This window comes from Delphinapterus leucas, chromosome 2 (assembly GCF_059928025.1).
Source record: "Delphinapterus leucas isolate spDelLeu-1000000601 "Yukka" chromosome 2, BTC_Dleu_Yukka2, whole genome shotgun sequence".
Classification (NCBI taxonomy): domain Eukaryota; kingdom Metazoa; phylum Chordata; class Mammalia; order Artiodactyla; family Monodontidae; genus Delphinapterus; species Delphinapterus leucas.
In genome coordinates this window covers 75089535-75108393 of record NC_143130.1, presented here as the reverse complement: position 1 = coordinate 75108393, position 18859 = coordinate 75089535, and the positions used below count along the sequence as shown (strand labels likewise).

Below are 18859 nucleotides of genomic sequence, written 5' to 3'. Positions count from 1 at the left end.
AATTTGAAATCCTAAAAGAAAAGTCACTACTTTGTTCTTACTTCTCTCGTTCTCTTCACACTGGAAGGTTCATCATGGTGACCAGTGGCCACTGTGCTCTAAGCCGCCCTCTAGTCCAACATCCTGGCATGTTTGCAGTTATACCACATCTCATATGAAGGCTCCCAGCACATGGCCCGACCCTTACAAGATGCCCAGTTAATTTATACTGAGTGTATGAGTCCACAGCTCAGTCCTCATTTGACCAGCGGGCCCCCCAAGTGTGATGGAGATACTTGGCAGTGTCTAACTCCCTGATAAAGAAACATAAAAAAACCTACCCTGGAGGTTGTATTGTTGGTTTGATAGAGATTACATCCTGGCCTGTGCAACCACGTTACATACTAGGCTACAGTCATGCATTCATTCAACTCGCATATGTAGCTTGGATCTACTCACGACAGGTAGCTCTCATTGACCACTCCACCTAATCTTTTCCTAATTGCCCTCTGGTCCCCTAATGTCTTCCCAGACTACAGACTGTCTGGCAGAGAGCTGCCAGGGAGATCTTCTCAGATAGAGCATTGCCTGCTGCGGATCCCACCATTTTCTTCATGCTTGCAAGGTTCCTCATCAAACAGATCCAGCCTGATTCCCACCCCTTCAACGTCCCCCTCGTGTTCACTGCACTCACTCTTCCTGTAGTCATTTCTGTCCACCTTGTCTCCTCACCTAGAATATCGTTCAGCAACCCGTGGTGACAGTCACAGCGTTGGTGGTGGTGAGGCTGGGTGGCCTTTTTCTTCACCATAATCATCGACGTTATCATCTTTCTCAGCATCATGATCTTCATCGTCGTGGTTATCCTCTCCTCTCCCTTCATGTAGACGAGGTGTCGTCTCAGTTGATCTTTACTACAACCTTCTGATGCTTGGACGTTTCCAGGAAAGGTCCTGAGAACCAGTTTGAGCCTCAAGCTGGGTATTTACTCACAAGTGCTAGAACCAGGTCTCAAATTCAAGTCTTCTGAGCCAGTAAATCCCCAGCCCTTCAAGGGACTGTCCCACTTCTCCACCTATTCCGCTCCACAGTGATCTCACCCTTCTCTCAGTTCCTGTGGTACTAGAGTCAGATGAACAAGTCATTCCTGATGTTCCCAATTCCTTCTCTTCCCCAGCTTAGGTCAGAAGTGAGTGTTCCAGGGTAGAGACATGCATGGGCTATATACCATTCTTAGGGAAGCCCTTCATGATGGAGGTTCTGCGGCCTCCCCCAGCTCTTTGTCTGCCATTCTGACCTCCCTGCACGTTCTGGCTCACACCCACCTCCATGTGCTTCAGCGCTATTCCCTCTCCTTGGGACTCCTTCCCCACCTTTTGTGTGTGGCACACTGCTTACCTGGTAAGACTTGGCTGAAACATCATTCCTCTGGACAGCCCTGCCACTCCCCTCAGACACACTGGGGGTCCTCTCCTTGCCTGTGTGCCCCCAGTACCTTATGTGCGCCTCTAATGAGGTCCTTATCACAGAAGTTGGGGGGTTCTGTTGACTCTGGACCCAAGAAACTCTGAAGGCCTCTCCATTTTCCCAAGTTCCTGATTCTAAAAAATAAAGCCCACACTTGAGCAGGCCTCTGATGACCTCTGGGTTCTTTTCCTCTCCCCTGTAGCTGGATGAAGGCACTCCTCCAGAACCAAAGGGGACGTTTGTCGACTATCAGACGACAGTGGTTAAATACTCCAAAGCCATTGCGGTAACAGCTCAGGAAATGGTAAGAAGAAAATGGGCTCACCCTGCACCCCACTGTTGGTTGCCCTTTTATCCACCACACCACTGAGTATTCAAATCTGGCGTCTGTGCTGGAGAGAGATTAGTCCTCTGTGTTTCTAGTTCCTCCTGGGCCTCAGCTTTGTCCTGATGTGTGGTCTTTCTGGCTGCCTGTGGTCTAGAAGCCCCCGGCCGCTGGACTTCTCATCTCACGAAAAAGCTCCAAAAGGGAATTAAAAATGACTGAGAGTTGGGCATGAGGACAGGGGAGCAAAGGAAAGAGAGAAAATTAGAATCAAGGAGGAAATGAGAAGGAAATTGCGAGTTATAGAGAAAGGAAAAAAAAATCCTATTTACCTCACAGAGGACTTGAAATGTTTTTATGGATTAAAGTTACAGTACAAGAGAAGACATTTGGGGACAGAACCAAGGCTGTCCAATGGAATCAAGTTATAATCCTTGGACAGTGCTGAACAGTACGACATTGCCAGTCTTTCAGGCAAAATGAAACAGTGGTTATATGAAAAAATTTTTCTCCTGACAACAGAAGGCATGTAACTTTTGGAGGTGACTTTTTTTTTTTTTTTTGCTAAAATGTAATGCAATCAGAATTGTATTATATGGCTGTTTAGATATAAATGGCATTGAGAGACAGTGAATGCTATCTTGTATAGGTTAAAAAGTTGTACAAAAAAAGAAAAACGTTGTCCTCAGAGAATTAATATAAGTACCTAGTAAGAAAGTTCTTAACTTCTGAAAGCTCAGGTGTCACAGGATAAAATTGAAAGATGCCTCTTTGATGCTACCACCTAAGCCTGAGTTGGAGGGACCAGACTGCGCCACTGCGTGGTTCCTGCCCCATCAGGCCGGGCACCTCTCTGGATGGTTTTGTCATGTAGTCATGTGTCCACTAGAGGCTGAGCTTGGACCACGAAGGCTTCCCTGGCGGCTGCTGCTGCTCATTCTTAGAAACTCTGCGGTTGAGCCAGACTCCCTGTTGTTGAGAAGGACTTGGGCTGGGAAGGGAGGAAGGAACAGTGCCCATGTCAGCGACTGGGAGAAGGCTGGAATCGGCCTCGGGCTGGCCCTCCTCAGGAGAGCTCAGGGGCGTCCCAGCTAGCCCGGCAGCCCGACGGTACTGATTTCTCCAAGCAGGGAGCACAATGCAGCAGGGTTGAAAATGTCTCCAGTGGCCTCAGGGGGTTCTGGAATATCTCCTGGGCCAGGTTCTCAGCCGGCCTGTCTTGACCCTGGGTGTCCATGCACTTGAGGAGCCCAGCCTGGGGCTGCGTTGCTGCTCCTGGGCTGGCTGGCCAGGGCCCAGAGGGGGTGAGTGTTCCCCCCACCGCACTGGGCGGCCCCCAGGGTTGTTGTGCTCCTTGTGGCAGGGTCGCATGCAGCAGCTGTTAGCACAGCCTCGTTCTCTTGGGGTGTGGCATGCATTCCTTGGGAACCCACACCTCCGCCCGAAAGCCTGTGACATTTCCTGGTAAACATGCCTTAGACGGGCCCACATTCCCACCCTCAATGGATGTGGAGTCATTTAACAGGTTTTTGTTTTTTTTTTTTAAGTCCTTTAAAACCAAGAACTTTAGATGCCACAAAGAGAGAGGGAAGTATCGTCATCCAGAGCGAGAGAACAGGTGGGGCAGAGGGAAGCCTTGGACCCAAGAGGGACGTGGATACCTTTCTGGGTGGTGGGTTACAACTGCCCTTGTGAGTTCTAAGAGGCATTTTTGTCAGAGGAGGAAAAACTAGACATGAGGGTATTAGCTAGGTAGGGTAAGTGGAGGTAAGGTTTTCTATCACATAGGAGGAAAATACAGAATATCTTGAGAGTAAAAAGGCAGAACTTGACCATTTAGGCTACAGTATTCTCTTCACTGAATCCGTGGCTGAAACGTTGTCATTCTTTGGCACAATGATATTACACAGCTGAATTCTGTGAGTTTCTTCCACCGAAACGTGAGGCTTACCCATCTCTTCAGTCACTGTTTCCCGATGATCGTGTCCTTGTGCCCTCTCTCGGCGGTGTGGGACCTGCTCCTGAGTCCCCAGAGACCCGATCAGCCCGGGATCTCTGCAGCCCAGGGCTGCACCCTGCACGGGGCTGGGTCCCCTTGTGGTGTCTCTGGGGGGGCTCCCCGGTAACCCCACGGGGCAGGGCTGGTGGAGGCTGCTGCTCTCACCTCCCAGAGAGTGGACCCTGAGGCCCGGCCTCCACGCTGCACGGCCTGAACCTGAGCATGTTGCCTTGACCTGGCCGGGAGCCGCTGGCCTGTCATGCGGGCTGCAGCATGGGCTTCGCTTGAACTGCCCTCTCCAGTGTCCAGCCCCACACGCAAGCCACAAGCTTAAAAGTGAATGAGACCCTTTGGCTCCCAGTGGTATTAACACGTGGTTCTCATGCTTTTCTCTGTGTGTCCCTGTGTGTTTGTGTCTTGCTTGTTTTCTTTTTCCAGATGACTAAGTCGGTTACTAACCCGGAGGAATTGGGAGGACTGGCTTCACAAATGACCAGTGACTATGGGCACCTGGCTCTCCAGGGCCAGATGGCAGCAGCCACGGCGGAACCAGAGGAGGTCTGCCACCTTAAGTCCCTGTTTTAAGAAGCAAACCCACACTGGTGCCTGCTCCCGGGGGGACTCTTCTCTGTAGCTTAGCTCCACTCCGGAAGACCCCAGCCCAATAGCCAGAGGCAGGTGTAGTTCCCTCTCCTCTTGCTGCCAACCTGCCTAGGTTCACACCCAGCAGCCCCATCCCGTGCTCCAGGCTCTCTGTCCTTCCTGAGGCCTCCTGGCGCAGATCTGGGGCCATCTGGGGAGGTGGGCTTTCAGGACTCTGTTGACAGTGTTCTGCTGGGTCTCCCGTCCCCCAGCCCCATCGCCTGATGCCAAGGGTGGAACCTACACTGCCATCCTCCTCTTACTTCCTACTCCTGCTTCGCAGCCCCCCTCGATTATTTGTATGTTTCCCAAAGGCTGACAGAAGTATTAGAAGAGCCAAGTATGGGATTCAGCTGCCCCTCCCTTGAGAAAGGGCTATGTAGCCAGCCTGCTTTCATGAAACAAAGTCTTGCCCAAATATCGTTGGCAGCCTCTTAAGAACGGGCCCAGATCCCTGCCCCCATCCCCCCTGTGGACTCCTTGTCCTTACCTACCTGCCTTCCCTAAACTCACTTTCCTTAATGCCCAACACAGACTCACATCAGAATGCCTGCCCCCGTAGGAGTCTTAAAACAACAAAAGTTTGACTCCAGAGGCCACTTACTAAGAGGTCCCATATCTAATACCTCTGAGAAATCGAGTGGTCCATTGGCAAGCATGCAGGGTGGGTAGAGCTCTGGGGTGCCCAACTACACCTATATCAGTGTTAACACATGGAAGGGGCCCGGGCCTGAGCTACTGCATGGCTCCCTAGAGAAAGAAAGCCCAGCCTGCAGTAAAGAATAATGGAGTGAATTGCAGGGACCCTGGGAAAACAAGGTAACTACATCCGTGAAGTTCGGCAAGCTGTTTATGGAGGGCGAACCCTGTTCATGACATGTCGAAACGAACCAGGCTGTCAAGGCAGAAGGTTGGAGCTGGTCTTCCCCTCTCCTTGCGGTGAGGGACAGTGTCCCCAAGTTACTCAGTGCTGTTTCTCCTGGGGGTCAGGTCTAAGCATGTCTTCACCAAGACTCCCAGCAGCACTACAGAAATGAAGACCCAGAACAAAATCACTTTCTAACGTATGTCATAACAATGCATGTAAATGGGAGTACCATATGTATGTACTGGCATACATATATATCCAGCATGGGATGACTTCAGTTTCTAACAGTGCCTGCCTTTTTAGATTTTATTGAGGATTGGGTATTTAGGCTGCAGCATGAATAATTCTATTTGCCATGAGTCCGTCAAGTCATTACCAGGAAAGAAAAATTATCAGAGACCCGCATACGATTCTGTGGATTTCTTTACACAGGCCCATCATTTTTTTTTTTTTTTAAACAGACTCCCTCTTTTAGTAAGATCATCTGGACTCATAATTCGTTTGGTTAACATGTAATTTTGAATGTCAGAAACAAGCATAAGGGACCTTCTGTTACAGTAAGGGAAAGTTTGGTTGGACAAAAGGAAGAAGTGTTTGGCTTTTCCAGAGGATTGAAAACTAAAAGAGACTGTGGTTGTGGGGGAGGTTTGGATCTCTGTCTCCAGAAATCTTTAAAGGTGGAATTTACATGCCTCTTCCTTGGTTAGTTTCACCGCTGGCCTGCCTGCCTTACTGAGGGAAGACCTAGTGATTTGTGGAGCCCTTTCCACATCTGAGTTCTTATGAGCTACCCCACCCCCTGGGTGAAACAAGCAATTTTCTAATTGCGACCCAGACCACTGAAGCAACGTACAAAAGAAAGCCAAAGCAGCCAGGAAAGAAAATGCATTGCTGAAAGCACAATAGCAAGTTACTCTAGGTACTGGCCCTGCCCTTGTAGCAGCTGTGTTTCCGTTAAGGTTTCCCCTTTTCATGGTTACATCTTGAGATGTGTTTTACATTCCAGACACACAAGCAGTGTGACCTGGAGTGAAAAGGAGCAGAAAGAATATAAAATTACCAGTGGCTTGCAAAGGAAAATTCTTTGTGTGCGTTTGCCAGACAGATATTTGGGGGAAAACTGAGAAGGTTAGGAGATCCCTGAAGCAATGTAGTTTTTTTATTCCAAGGCTGTGGAATTGTTTGTATACCCAAGAGGGCCCTACATCACAGCATGTGAAAATATTTATATCCAGGGCAAGTAAAAAGCCTCCCCCTTCACTGTGGTCCTGCAGTCTGCTGTGCCAAGTCAGCATTTTGGTCTTCTCCAGGATGTGACAATGACAGGAAAAGTCCTAGCTCTGCCCTCTGCACATCGAGCTGGAGCTTTATCTGCTCGTTTTTCCATGGAAAATTCAAACTTTTGCTAACGTCCCTGTGATAACTTCTTTCCCCAGAAAAGTTAAAACCCTCCAACGGCTTTGCAATTTATGACGAGTTTCCTCTTTAAAAAAAAAAAAAAGACAAAAAAATGTAGATACCGTGAGCCACAGGCTTCTAAATGTAAATGCCGGAGAAAAGGTTTAGTGACGATGGTGCCGTCTCTGAGGACACGTTGCCATAACCACTTATAATACTGCGTATTAAAAGCTGGCAGGAACATTTGTTAGGAGCCTGCGGTGAGAAGCACAGGCCTCTCTCCCCGCAGATGAGATGGCTGTCTGCTCTAGACTTTTATCTAAAACTTTCCACTCCAAGGCACACTTTCTGTAGGTGGGAGAGTGATGTCCTGCTTCTGCTCTACACACTGGTTTTTCCTGCCATATTTTCTAAGGAGAAACTGTGGTTTGTCAGATAACATCCATTCTTGCCTTTCCAACTTCCACAAGCTCTCCCAGGCAAATTATACTTGACCTGGTTTCAGATGTAATTGATCTTAAAGCCTGAGAATAATCTGTACGTTTTGTTTAGTTTTAGGCAGTACAGATGATGGATCAGTGTTTCTTAGACCCCTTCCAATTGAAATGAGAGCCAGAACTTCATGAAGGCCAGGCTTCTAATTTCCCTCAAGGCACAAAACCAGGAGGCAATCTTCTCCATTTTACTTTTATTTGGGCAGGAAGGGGGAATTGAGGGTTTTTCTTGAGGTTCAAGTATTGCTTTACTCAAGTTGCCAATTTCAAACTCCAAGTTTTATGTCTTGGAGCAACATTCCTTTATAATAAATACTGGTGGGAAGTTGGATCATTTGGGGGTGGGGGGGTTGGGGGTTGGGGGCTGGTCATGTTTGCTGAGAAGTTTAGTGTTGCTTTGAGAAGCTTAGCATTTTTAAAGCCCTTATCTGAAACAGCCTTAAAAATGCATTCCCTTCTAGGATGTTCCTCCAGCAGTACAAAATGTTCTATGAAATTGCAGTAACGTAGAGTATGTTGATTCTGGGGTCCTTCACTTAAGTGCCCTAGCTAACCCGTGTGCCGGTGGAGAAGGGTAGGAATACACGAACTGTTCATCCAGTCGATACGGGGCGCAGATACTATGCTGGGCGCTGGCCCATATGCCCCGGAACTGCAAGTGTGTGAGGTGAGAGTCATTCATCCTTCCCCGTTTCACAGATAAGCAAACCAAGGAGACTCAGGGAGCTCTGTGAAATCGCCCAGGACCACACAGCTACAACAGTTAGTGTTGAAGCCCCCTTTTAAATAACTTTTGGGAATAAGTGAACGTTTCAAGTAAGTAAATAAAAAGGTAACAGGTCGATAACGTAGAAAAGTCAGGATTCAAACCCAGGTTTGTCGGGCATCACAATCCTTGCTCTTTGCCCTGCACCAAGATGCTTCTTTTCACAATAGTGAGCATTCATGTGTCACTTTGTACTTGCTGAGACCCTGCACGTGTACCTTCCATTTGGTCGTCCACAGCCCTGGGAAGTGGGCAGGGCAGGTTTCTGTGTCGCAGGTGAGGAAACCAAGTCCCCATGAGGCTAGTGTGCTCACCCCAGAGTCTGGTGGCCAGGAGAGGGCAGAGCTAGAAGCAAGGCCTGTGGTCCTTTCTGCTGCCCAGGTGGGTGATGGGTTGAGAGCAGGGGTGGGGCTGGCATCCTGCGATCCCTTCCTGTTACATTTAGCCCTCTGAGCCTGTGAAAATAAGCGAGTGAAGCTTATTTCAAAACTAGTCCTTCATAATACGGTATCTCTCCTGCATGCGTCCGTATGGGATCATGCAACCACATCTGCCAGAGGTTTGTGTAGCCAAGCCTCAGGGGGTTCTCCCGGCATGTGCAAGGTAACTGTGTGACCTGGCACAGACTGAGACTCCAGGACCAAGCCCTGGGTTGACTGAGAACTCCAAAGCTTTTGCAACTGTTGCATTTGTTTGTTTTCATCCCTTTGCTTTCTGGTGCTGGTCTCCCTCGGGCTTCCTAACTGGAATTTCATCCCTGATGACCACCGTGCCAGCTCCACGGTTGCATTTACAGGATCCCTTGCTACATGCATGATGTCATCTCCAAGAAGGAGGCTGAGCGTCAGGAGGCTGGGCTGTGTTTTTTATAGCGGAGCCTTTTGAGGGGTTGAGGGAGCATGAGAGTGTGGTGGGGTTGTCTTCCCACTGTTTATCACATCTGTCCATAGGTTTCAGGTTTGCGACAGCTCAGGAGCGGGTGCCTTCTCCCTCCCACCCCCGGGGTGATTGGGGAGTGATTTAGGTGGCCTGTGGTTGTCCTAGTGCCCTGTTCTGCAAAGAGAAAGCTCAGGCTCGGCTCTGTGCAGGGGGCAGGAGGGGTGCAGGGAGAAGACTCTTCCAGAACCTGGCACAGGTCCGTTCTTTTCTGGCACAGTGGTTTCATACCCCCGGCCCAGCGAGGTGCTCTGGAAGTTCTGCGTCTGTTCGACTCAAGTTTCCCTTTTTAAACATAATGTAATTATTTATATAAAAACTGTTAGGAAAAGCAGCATGGGCTCTTGAACGTATTCTAGGCCAAAATGGTAACCCACTGGGGGCCACCCGTACCTTACCCTGGGCCGGTGGCTGGTTCTGTGCAGGCCTCAGGCTGGTGGAGCATCTGCCTTGCCTCCTGTGGTCGAGGAACTGTGAGAACACTCTTCCCTTTTGCTTTATACAAGGAACAGGATTCTCCACCCTGTGCAGCCGAGGCAAAATGCAGAAATGAGCTGGTGGCCGAGGCTGTAACTGGCCTTCATAACCCTGTCTTTGGATCACCGAGCCTCATTATTGACTTTTTGGGTCAAGGATATAAATTTTAACTCATAAAGGAAGAGTATAGTAATAACAAATTACTTCCATTTTATATGTTGAGGTTCCATGAGTGATTTTATTGGGGGGTGGGAAAGGGTTCTGTTGCTAAGTGGAAAAAAAATCAGAAAAACACTGATCTGATTGGGATTGACATATATACACTAGTATGTATAAAATAGATAACTAATAAGAACCTGCTGTATAAAAAACTAAAATAAAATTCAAAAAAAAACACTGATCTAATGGATAGAGCACCATGCTTGGGATGAAAGATTTGAGTTCTCCTCTGGCTTTGCCAGGGACTGGCTGTGTGATCTTAGGCTAATCACATCACTTCTCTGGGCCTCAGTCTCCTTCATCTGTAAAATGGGGAGGCTGGACTCATAAGGTCTCTTTTATTTGAAAGTATGTGAATGTTTCTTCCTCCATTTCCCCCTTCCTTGACTTCCCCGTTGGCATCTTATCCTTTAGAGACCTGTGCTCATCCTTGACAGCAGAGCTCTTGCCTTTGTATTAGCTCTGACCCTTGAGTACTTAGGGTTACACTGTATGGGTCTGAAAAGCCTTGAGAGCCTGGTTGAGTTTAAAACTTCACTGGGGCATCCCCCTGCTTCAGCTTCACCTTGTGTTTAAACCAGTAAACATGCCCAGCAAAGAGATATACTTAAATGGCCTTGCCACTGCGTGGGCTGAATTCAAGCCTCTCTAGTTCTCAGTGGCGGTCTTGATGCTGCGCTAGTCCAGATCTGTTTTCAGCACTGTCGGGTTGCATGATCCTGGCATGATGCCCATGTCGTACTCCGTGTGGAGATGGTCAGCAAGAAGCCCTGCCTGATTGCGAAGCTTTTGTAGTACCTGCTCATGTACGAATAGAAGACACCCCAAAGAGCAGAAGCTCAGCTTTCTGGGTCAGGAGAACGTTTTACCAAATGGACCTAAACATCCTTCGGGCCTTAAAGGGTTAAGGGAATAACCTTTTTCCCTGAAAGCAGTGTGTGTTTCAATAATAGAGTGAGCATTTGCAGCCCTCTCACACCTGGAATCGCCTTCCCTTAAACTCTGACTCTTGGGATGAGGTTGGAAGATAGCATCCAGGTGGCCCAAATTCCCAGGCGTGTGAATTCCCAGGTTTTATTCACAAAACCTGGGCTCTTTTAGTAACTCTTCTTGAGAGACGCTGGAAGGATCAGCACACAGCTTCTAGCTACTGTGGATTCTTGAAAATAACGCTTAGCTTAGAGGTGTTTTGTTCCGTGTTTAGTTGCTTACCTGGGCTGTATTGATCAGACCAAAATGAAAACTGATGTGAAACAAAGCCAAAAGAATGCAAGCTTTGGGCGGTGGAGGTGGAATTGACTACACCACAGAGATACCTGGCACCTTATCCATAGTGGAACTTATTTGGCTTCTTTTAGGCAAAGTACCTTTTATAATCACACAACCCAGGGGTCATTAAAAGAATGCATGCCTGCTAAGCCGGCAGCTCTAAACCTGTAACTTTTTAAGGAAACCTCAACCTGGCTTGCTAGAAAGGGAACCTGGGCCCAGCATGGTTACTCTCACTTTATGGTACAGCTGAGGAAGGGGGCGTTCTGGTTGGTAAACCTGGCAATTTTGCAAGAATCTGAACACTTTAAAATATGCTTTATACTAAAGCTATATATTCTGAACTTCTAATTACCCCCTAGGGCTTTTGTGAGAAATCAATGAAATTAAATGCATTACCTGCCTCGAAGAGGCCCTGACACACGGTAGGGGCGCAATGGTTGAATGAATAATGAACACTGGTTGAATGAATAATCCCGCAGAGTTCATCTAATTAACATTCTTACCTAGTGGCTCAGGATACAAGTAGAGAAATGCTCCAGAAAAGGTAACAAATATTATTAAGCTTGCTTACTGGGGGCTGCGGGTATTTTACAGTCTCTAAAACAGGAAGCAAAATCAACCAAATTCCATAGTTCACCAAACACAGACTCCTAATAGCAGTGGAATTTTCCCAGCCAGGCTCCCCTAGGATGTAAGAGAAATTTTCCACGTAGGGAAGACCTCGATGGCAGGGCCATCATGCTTCCCCCTCCCCACCCCGGGCCTGCCTCCACAGATCGGCTTCCAGATTCGCACTCGGGTGCAGGACCTGGGCCACGGCTGCATCTTCCTGGTGCAGAAGGCGGGGGCCCTCCAGGTGTGCCCCACGGACAGCTACACCAAAAGGGAGCTGATCGAGTGTGCCCGCGCGGTCACAGAGAAGGTAAGGAGCAGCCCTCAGGGCAGGCGGGACCCGCCGAGACCAGGGAGAGACCAGGAAACTAAGCCAAAAACCAGCCAGCTGGGTCAGATCTGATCGTCTTCCCTCCCACCCAGGGTCTCCCCAGGGCCGGGGCACATCAGGCAGCTGGGGGTGATCTGTGGTCCTGAGAAACTGAGAACGTGAGAGGGACAGTCTCACAGAGGTCAGGGCCCTGGCGGTCAACTTGGAAGGCTCTCCTGTGGACAGACTGGCCAGGTGGTGTCCCAAGTCACAGCCAGTGCCAGGAGCCACTCCCTGCAACCCCTTTGCACACTTTTCGCCAGGCTGCCTTCTCAGAGAGGCTCCCAGGTGCTGGGGGTGAGTAAGAAGGACCCACAGCTCCTCTTTATTTCCAGATGAGACAGTGCAGTGAGGAGGGTTAGCACCCTCGAAGTCACATGGCACCGTGATGGGAGAGCAGGAACTGGCAGGAAGTTTTCTAACTCTGTCGGCAGCTGTCTGTAGAGAGAATCACATAGCGTGGTGCATCGGACTCTAGGGTCTCAGCTAAGCTACTTCACCCTGCCAAGCCTCAACTTCCCCATCAGTAAAGGGAGGATGAAGAAATAGAATACCTGGCCTATGGGGTGTGTGGATTACACACAGTGCCAGGTGCACTGTTCAACGTTTAGTAAATTCTAGGCGCTGTTCCCTGTCTCTGTCCTCCAACACTCCCTTCTCCCTGGAAGTTTTCCATGGTTCACAGCGCCCCGTTCTGAACATCCCTTCGTTCCCAGTAGTTTCTTGACTCTCCCGCAGTTTGCTGATGGTTTTGCTTGGCTTATTTCTCAGAGTCATTTTTCAGGGCAGCTGCTGTGCAGGCCGTTTGAGGTGCCGGTGGCAGCATCCGTGCTTTGCTGGTGTTTCCCTCTCCTTCACTTGGGTCGCAGGACAGCTCTGCACCATTGAGAAGCTTGGCAGCAGGACTTGAGGGGTGGGAGGGGGACCGTCCCCTGGAAACTGCCTGGACAGAGGTTGCTCTGTACAAGGCCCCTCGCCACAGCCGGACATCAGTCTTCCGCAGCCCACAGGACTGTCCAGGCCTCCCCAGGATGAGGAAATAAATCTCTCAGCTCGAGGAAGGCCCTCTCCCTCCTTTGAAAGCCCTTCCTTGTTGTTGAAGTTACTCGTGCCAAGTTCCCCCGTAGGAAACCTTGGAACAGGAATACGAGGGAGGAAAGGAGGGGGTCCAAGCTGCGTGGTGCTAGTGAGCGTGGCCAAGCAGCCTGGTCTTCCTGAGCTGGCCTCCGTCTTACTGCTCCTCCAGCAGAGGATCCCTGACCCAGGACACCAGGAAGAGGGGTCAGAGGCAGGGGGTCGGCTTGGGCAGAGCACCTAGCCTTTTGGGCAGTTTCCTGCTACATCCATCTGCCCTGCTCATCTCCTGCCCTCCCATCTCCACCTGCCGTCTTTCTTACCTGTCTAGGTGTGTCTGTGTGATTGTCTCCAGCCAGGAGGGCAGACCCAAAAGGGCAAGAGAGGGGGTGGGTGAGGAAGGAAGGAGGGGGCTTGTGTGGCAGGAACGTGGGGGGAGGCCTGGGAGATGGGAACCAGTTGTGAAGGGAGCTCAGCTCCTCTCCACAGCAGGCGGACAGCTGTCCCCACTGGTGTGGTGGGTCTAGCTTGCCTTGTAGGAAGGTGTCTTTAGGGACATGAGGGTGCACTGGAGGGGTGACAGGTGCCAGCAGAGGGTTTCTGGCATGGAAGGCACTGGAGTGAACGCCTTAGCCAACCTGCTGGTGGCAGGTGATGGTGCAAGGGAGTGGCAGGTGGAGAGTTTACACGAGGGGGTCCTCTCTGGGGTCCACTATGAAGAACTCCTAGACAAGAGGCAGCCGAGGGAAGGAGTGACAAGTGTTAGCAGAGGGCTGTTCCACAGAAAACCTGATCAGAGGGGACAGAAACAGCCACACCTTTTATGGGAGCCCAATCCTTATCCCTCTCTGTGATTTCAGAAACATCAAGTAGAGTAGCATGTACCCTCTAGTAAACCCTTATTACCTGCCTAGTAATTTACATGTATTTTTCCACCGCTTACTCCTCCCATCAACCGTGACTGGCAAGAAGTAATAGCCCCCTTTTCCAGATGAGGAAACAGACTCGGAGAGGTGAAACAGCCTGCCCAAGTCGTGTAGCCGGCAAATGGCAGTGCTCTGATTCAGGCAGGCTGTTGACTCCAAACTGTGCTGCTAACCCCTGAGCCACATTGAATCCTGGAGAGAAAATTCACTGTTCTGTTTTGTTGTACCTTTTTTTTTTTTCCAGTTTTATTGAAGTATATTTCACATATAGCACTGTTTAAGTTTAGGTTGCACAGCATCATGCTTTCTTACGTATGTCATAAAATGATTACAATAAGTTTAGTTAACATCCCTCATCTCATATCAATACAAAAAGTATACATGTCTATATATTTTTTCATTGTGATAAGAACTCTTAGGATTTTAACAGCTTTCATAAGGATCACAAAGCAGTGTTAACTATAGTCATCGTGTTGTGCATTGCATCCCTAGGACTTTCTTAAAACTGGAAGTCCGTGCCTTTTGACCACCTTCCTTCAATCTCACCACCACCCCACCCTACCCCACCCCCCTGCCATAACCACAAATCTGACCTCTTTTTCTATGAGTTTGATTGTTTTTTTGTTTTCTTTTCATTTTTATTCAATTTATTTAGACTAAAACGAAAACAGTTCACCCATTTCACCTACCCCTCATCCCCCGCCTCTGGCAAGCACCAGTCTGTTCTCTCTATCTATGAGCTTGGTGTTTGTTTTTGTTTTAAGATTCCACATAAAAGAGAGGCCATGCAGTATTTGTCTTTCTCTCACTTATTTCAGTTAGCATAATGCCTTTGATGTCCATTCATGTTGTGGAAAATGGCAAGATTTCATTCTTATTTATGGCTGAATAATATTCCATTGTGTGTATGTACCACATTTTCTTTATCCATTCATCCATCGATGGACACTTGGGTTTTCTCCTTGTCTTGGCTATTGTAAATAGTGCTACAGTGAACATGGGGGCACATATATCTTTTTGAGTTGGTGTTTTCATTTTCTTTGAATAAATACCCAAAAGTAAAATTGTGGGATCACATGATAGTTCTATGTTTAATGTTTTGAGGAACCTCCATACTGTTTTTCATATAGGGCTGCACCAATTTTTATTCCCACCAAAGGTGTGTAAGGGTTCACTTTCCTCTACGTCTTTGCCAACACTTGTTACTTCATTTTGATAATTAACATTCTGACAGATGTGAGGTGATATCTCATTGTGGTTTTGATTTGCATTTCCCTGACAACTATGTGGAGCATATTTGCATGTGCCTGTTGGCCGTCTGTGTATCTTTTTTGGAAAAATATCCATTGAGATATTCTTCCCATTTTTAAAATCAGATTTTTTTTTTCTTTTTGCTATTGAGTTGTATGAGTTCTTTATATGTTTACCAGATATATGATTTGCACATATCAATATTTTCTCCCATTCAGTAGATTGCCTTTTCATTTTGTTGGTGGTTTCCTTTCCTGTGCAGAAACTTTTTAGTTTGATATAGTCCCACTTGTTTATTTTTGCTTTTGTTTCTTGTGCTTTTGGTGTCAGATTCATTGCAAAGACCCAAGACCTATGTCAAAGAAGTGACCAGCTATATTTTCTTCTAGGGGTTTCAGGTCTTACATTCAGGTCTTATATTTCATCCATTTTGAGTTAATTTTTGTGTATAGTGTACAATAATGGTCCAGTTTGATTCTTTTGCATGTGGCTGTCCAGTTTTCTCAACACCATTTATTGAACAGACTGTTCTTTCCCCATTGTATATTCTTGGCTCCTTTGTCATAAATTAATTGATCAGATATGAATGGGTTTATTTCTGGACTGTCTATTCCACTGATCTGCGTGTCTTTTTTTATGCCATTACCATACTGTTTTAATTACTGTCGCTTTGTGATATAGTTTGAAATCAGAAAGCACTATGCCTCCAGTTTTGTTCTTCTTTCTCAAAATTGCTTTGGCTATTTGGGATCTTTTATGGTTCCATACAAATTTTAGGATTGTTTGTTCATTTTCTGTGAAAAATGCCATTTTACTTTTTTTTTTTTTTTTGGCTGCATTGGGTCTTCATTGCTGCGCACAGGCTTTCTTTAGTTGCAGTGAGCAGGGGCTACTCTTTGTTGCGGCGTGCAGGCTTCTCGTTGTGGTGGCTTCTCTTGTGGAGCACGGGCTCTAGACGTGCGGGCTTCAGTAGTCATGGCACGTGGACTCAGTAGTTGTGGCTCGTGGGCTCTAGAGCGCAGGCTCAATAGTTGTGACATACAGTCTAAGTTGTTCCATGGCATGTGGGATCTTCCCGGACCAGGGCTTGAACCCGTGTCCCCTGCATTGGCAGGCAGATTCTTAACCACTGCGCCACCAGGGAAGCCCCCATTTTTATTTTGATCAGAATTGCATTGAATTGCATACCGGTTTTGGTAGTGTTTTATACTACCAAACTACTATTTTAGCAATATTCTTCTAATCCATGAGCACAGAATATCTTTTCATTTATTTGTGCCTTCTTCAATTTCTTTCTTTGATGTCTTGTAGTTTTCAATATACAGGTCTTTCACCTCCTTGGTTAAATTTATTCCTAGGTATTCTGTTCTTTTTGATGCAATTGTAAATGGGATTGTTTTCTTAATTTCTCTTTCTGATTGTTGTTAGTGTATAGACACACAATAGATTTTTGTTTATTGATTTTGTATCCTGCAAATTTGCTGAATTCATTTATTCTAAATTGTTTTTGTTTTTTTTATATATAGAGTCATCAGGGTTTTCTACATATAATATCATGTCATCTGCAGGTTGTGACAGTTTTACTTCTTTCCAGTTTGGATGACTTTTATTTCTTGTCTAAAACTTTTAGCTTTTCACCTTTGAATATGATTTTAGCTATTGGCTTGTTGTACGTGGACTTTATTATACTGAGGTGTGTTCTCTCTATACCCACTCGGTTGAGAGTTTTTATCATAAACAGCTGTTGAATTTTGTCAAATGCTTTTTCTGCATTTATTAAGATGACTGTATGATTTTTACCCTTCATTTTGTAAATGTGGTGTATCACATTGACTGATATGTGGATGTTGAACCATCCTTGCATCCCTGGAATAAGTCCCACTTGATCATGGTGTGTGATATTTCTACTGTATTGTTGAGTTCGGTTTGCTGATATTTTGTTGAGGATGTTTGCATCTGTGTTCATCAGGGATACTGTCCTGTAATTTTATTTTCTTGTGGTATCCTTGCCTGGTTTTGGTATCAGAGTAATTTTGGCCTCATAAAATGAGTTTGGAAGAATTTCCTCCTCTTCTATTTTTTGAGCATTCTTTGCAGTGTTGCCTTTTTTTTTGTAGTCTGAAAACCTATGGGTTATATTTTCTCCGTCTTCCACACCCCCTGACATTTCCTCTCTGCCTATAGGTGTCCTTGGTGCTATCAGCTCTCCAAGCTGGGAACAAGGGGACCCAGGCATGTATCACAGCTGCCACTGCTGTGTCTGGGATCATCGCCGACCTGGACACCACCATCATGTTTGCGACTGCAGGGACCCTGAACGCAGAGAACAACGAGACCTTTGCAGACCACAGGTATGGGAGTGAAGGCTGTCCTGTGGGCTCCTGGATGGGGAGAGGTTCAGTATGGCCTGATGGACTTTGGAGATGCTGCCCAAGAGCCAGAAATGTGGTTATCCATTTTGATTTCAACAGGACGCTCAAGTGGGGGAAGTGACCCACGTAATCAAAATAAGTGCCTTTTCTCAACTGCAAACAGAGTTGTGTTCCAGCTTTGCCTCTCACAGCCTAAATCCAGTCTGTTCCAGCAGAGGATAGCTTTTTGATCTTTTTGCTTTCTAAGCTAAAAAGCTGTGCCCCTGATTTTTTCACCATCCCTAGTAGGACTGGTAGTGGCCCAGGCAGGCATGTAGCTCTTACCTAAGTGAACAGTGAAGCTCCGAGCCTGCTGTCTCTCCCGGGCTCTTTAGACTCTTGAGACTCTGCTTCAGAGGCTGGTACCAGGGTCTCCGTTTGCTGCTGGAGACCCAACATATCCTCGCCACACGTCCAGCACCTTTCTTCCTCTCTCTTCAGCCCCAGGACTGGGCAGGGGAGGAGATTCCCAGTGCCCTGTCACCCCTTCCAGAACCCAGCCCCTTGGGCTGTGATGTCCAGGGCAAGGTCCCCTGACCCATGTGTCCTCACAGGTCTCTGTAACTATGAAGTATTTTCAGGGATAGTGGGAACCACAGGGAAGAAGCTACAGGGCGGGGGGAGGGGGCCAAACTGATGAGCCTGAATCTTTCATTGAAGCTTTACCATTAATCGACTATGTGAATTCTGGGCTGACTTTCCTCTCCTCTCTCCTAATTCTCTTACATGGAAGATGAGAGCCTCCTATTAAGGGAGGAGAAACGCATCACCTCTCTTCTTCAACGCCCTTTAACAAAAGCCACTAGAGGGGTTTCTTTTCCTCCTGACTACCAGTGACCAAGCTCTGCCCTTTGTCTCTCCTCCTCTCCACGCTCTCCCACCTTTCTCAGGGAGAACATTCTGAAGACAGCCAAGGCCTTGGTGGAAGACACGAAATTGCTGGTTTCGGGGGCTGCATCCACTCCAGACAAGCTGGCCCAGGCAGCCCAGTCCTCGGCAGCCACCATCACCCAGCTCGCCGAGGTGGTCAAGCTGGGGGCCGCCAGCCTGGGCTCTGATGACCCCGAGACCCAGGTAGGTACGGACGGGCCTCGTGGTCCCACAGACACTGTGCGCCAGGCCTCAGAAGAAAGCAAAGGCAAAATAGGAACTTTGGGTGTGGACAACATGTGCACCGGTGCGTCTGTGGTTTGGGGACTGGTAGGAAGCAGTTATCTAGGCAGGATAGTGGCATGGACTGTGGTGTGGCCGTGGCTATGGAGGTAAGCCAGAAGATTTGAGAGGAGTCTGTAAAGAAGACTCAGCCGGGCTTGGTAAAACGATTGGACGCAGTGAGCGTTTGGAGATGAGGGAGAGGGGGGAGGCCGGGAGGA

At 47.7% G+C, this 18859-nt stretch overlaps 1 protein-coding gene across 1 annotated transcript in view; it reads left to right on the top strand.

The window, feature by feature from the left end:
• The window catches only part of TLN2 (talin 2), a 304454-nt gene that overhangs the window by 236313 nt on the left and 49282 nt on the right, over positions 1-18859 (top strand). The window contains exons 43-47 of the mRNA XM_089907140.1: positions 1649-1750; positions 4209-4328; positions 11618-11764; positions 17260-17426; positions 18377-18560. Of these exons, the coding sequence (XP_089763266.1) occupies positions 1649-1750; positions 4209-4328; positions 11618-11764; positions 17260-17426; positions 18377-18560 (720 nt within the window). The remainder of the gene's footprint in view (positions 1-1648; positions 1751-4208; positions 4329-11617; positions 11765-17259; positions 17427-18376; positions 18561-18859) is intronic.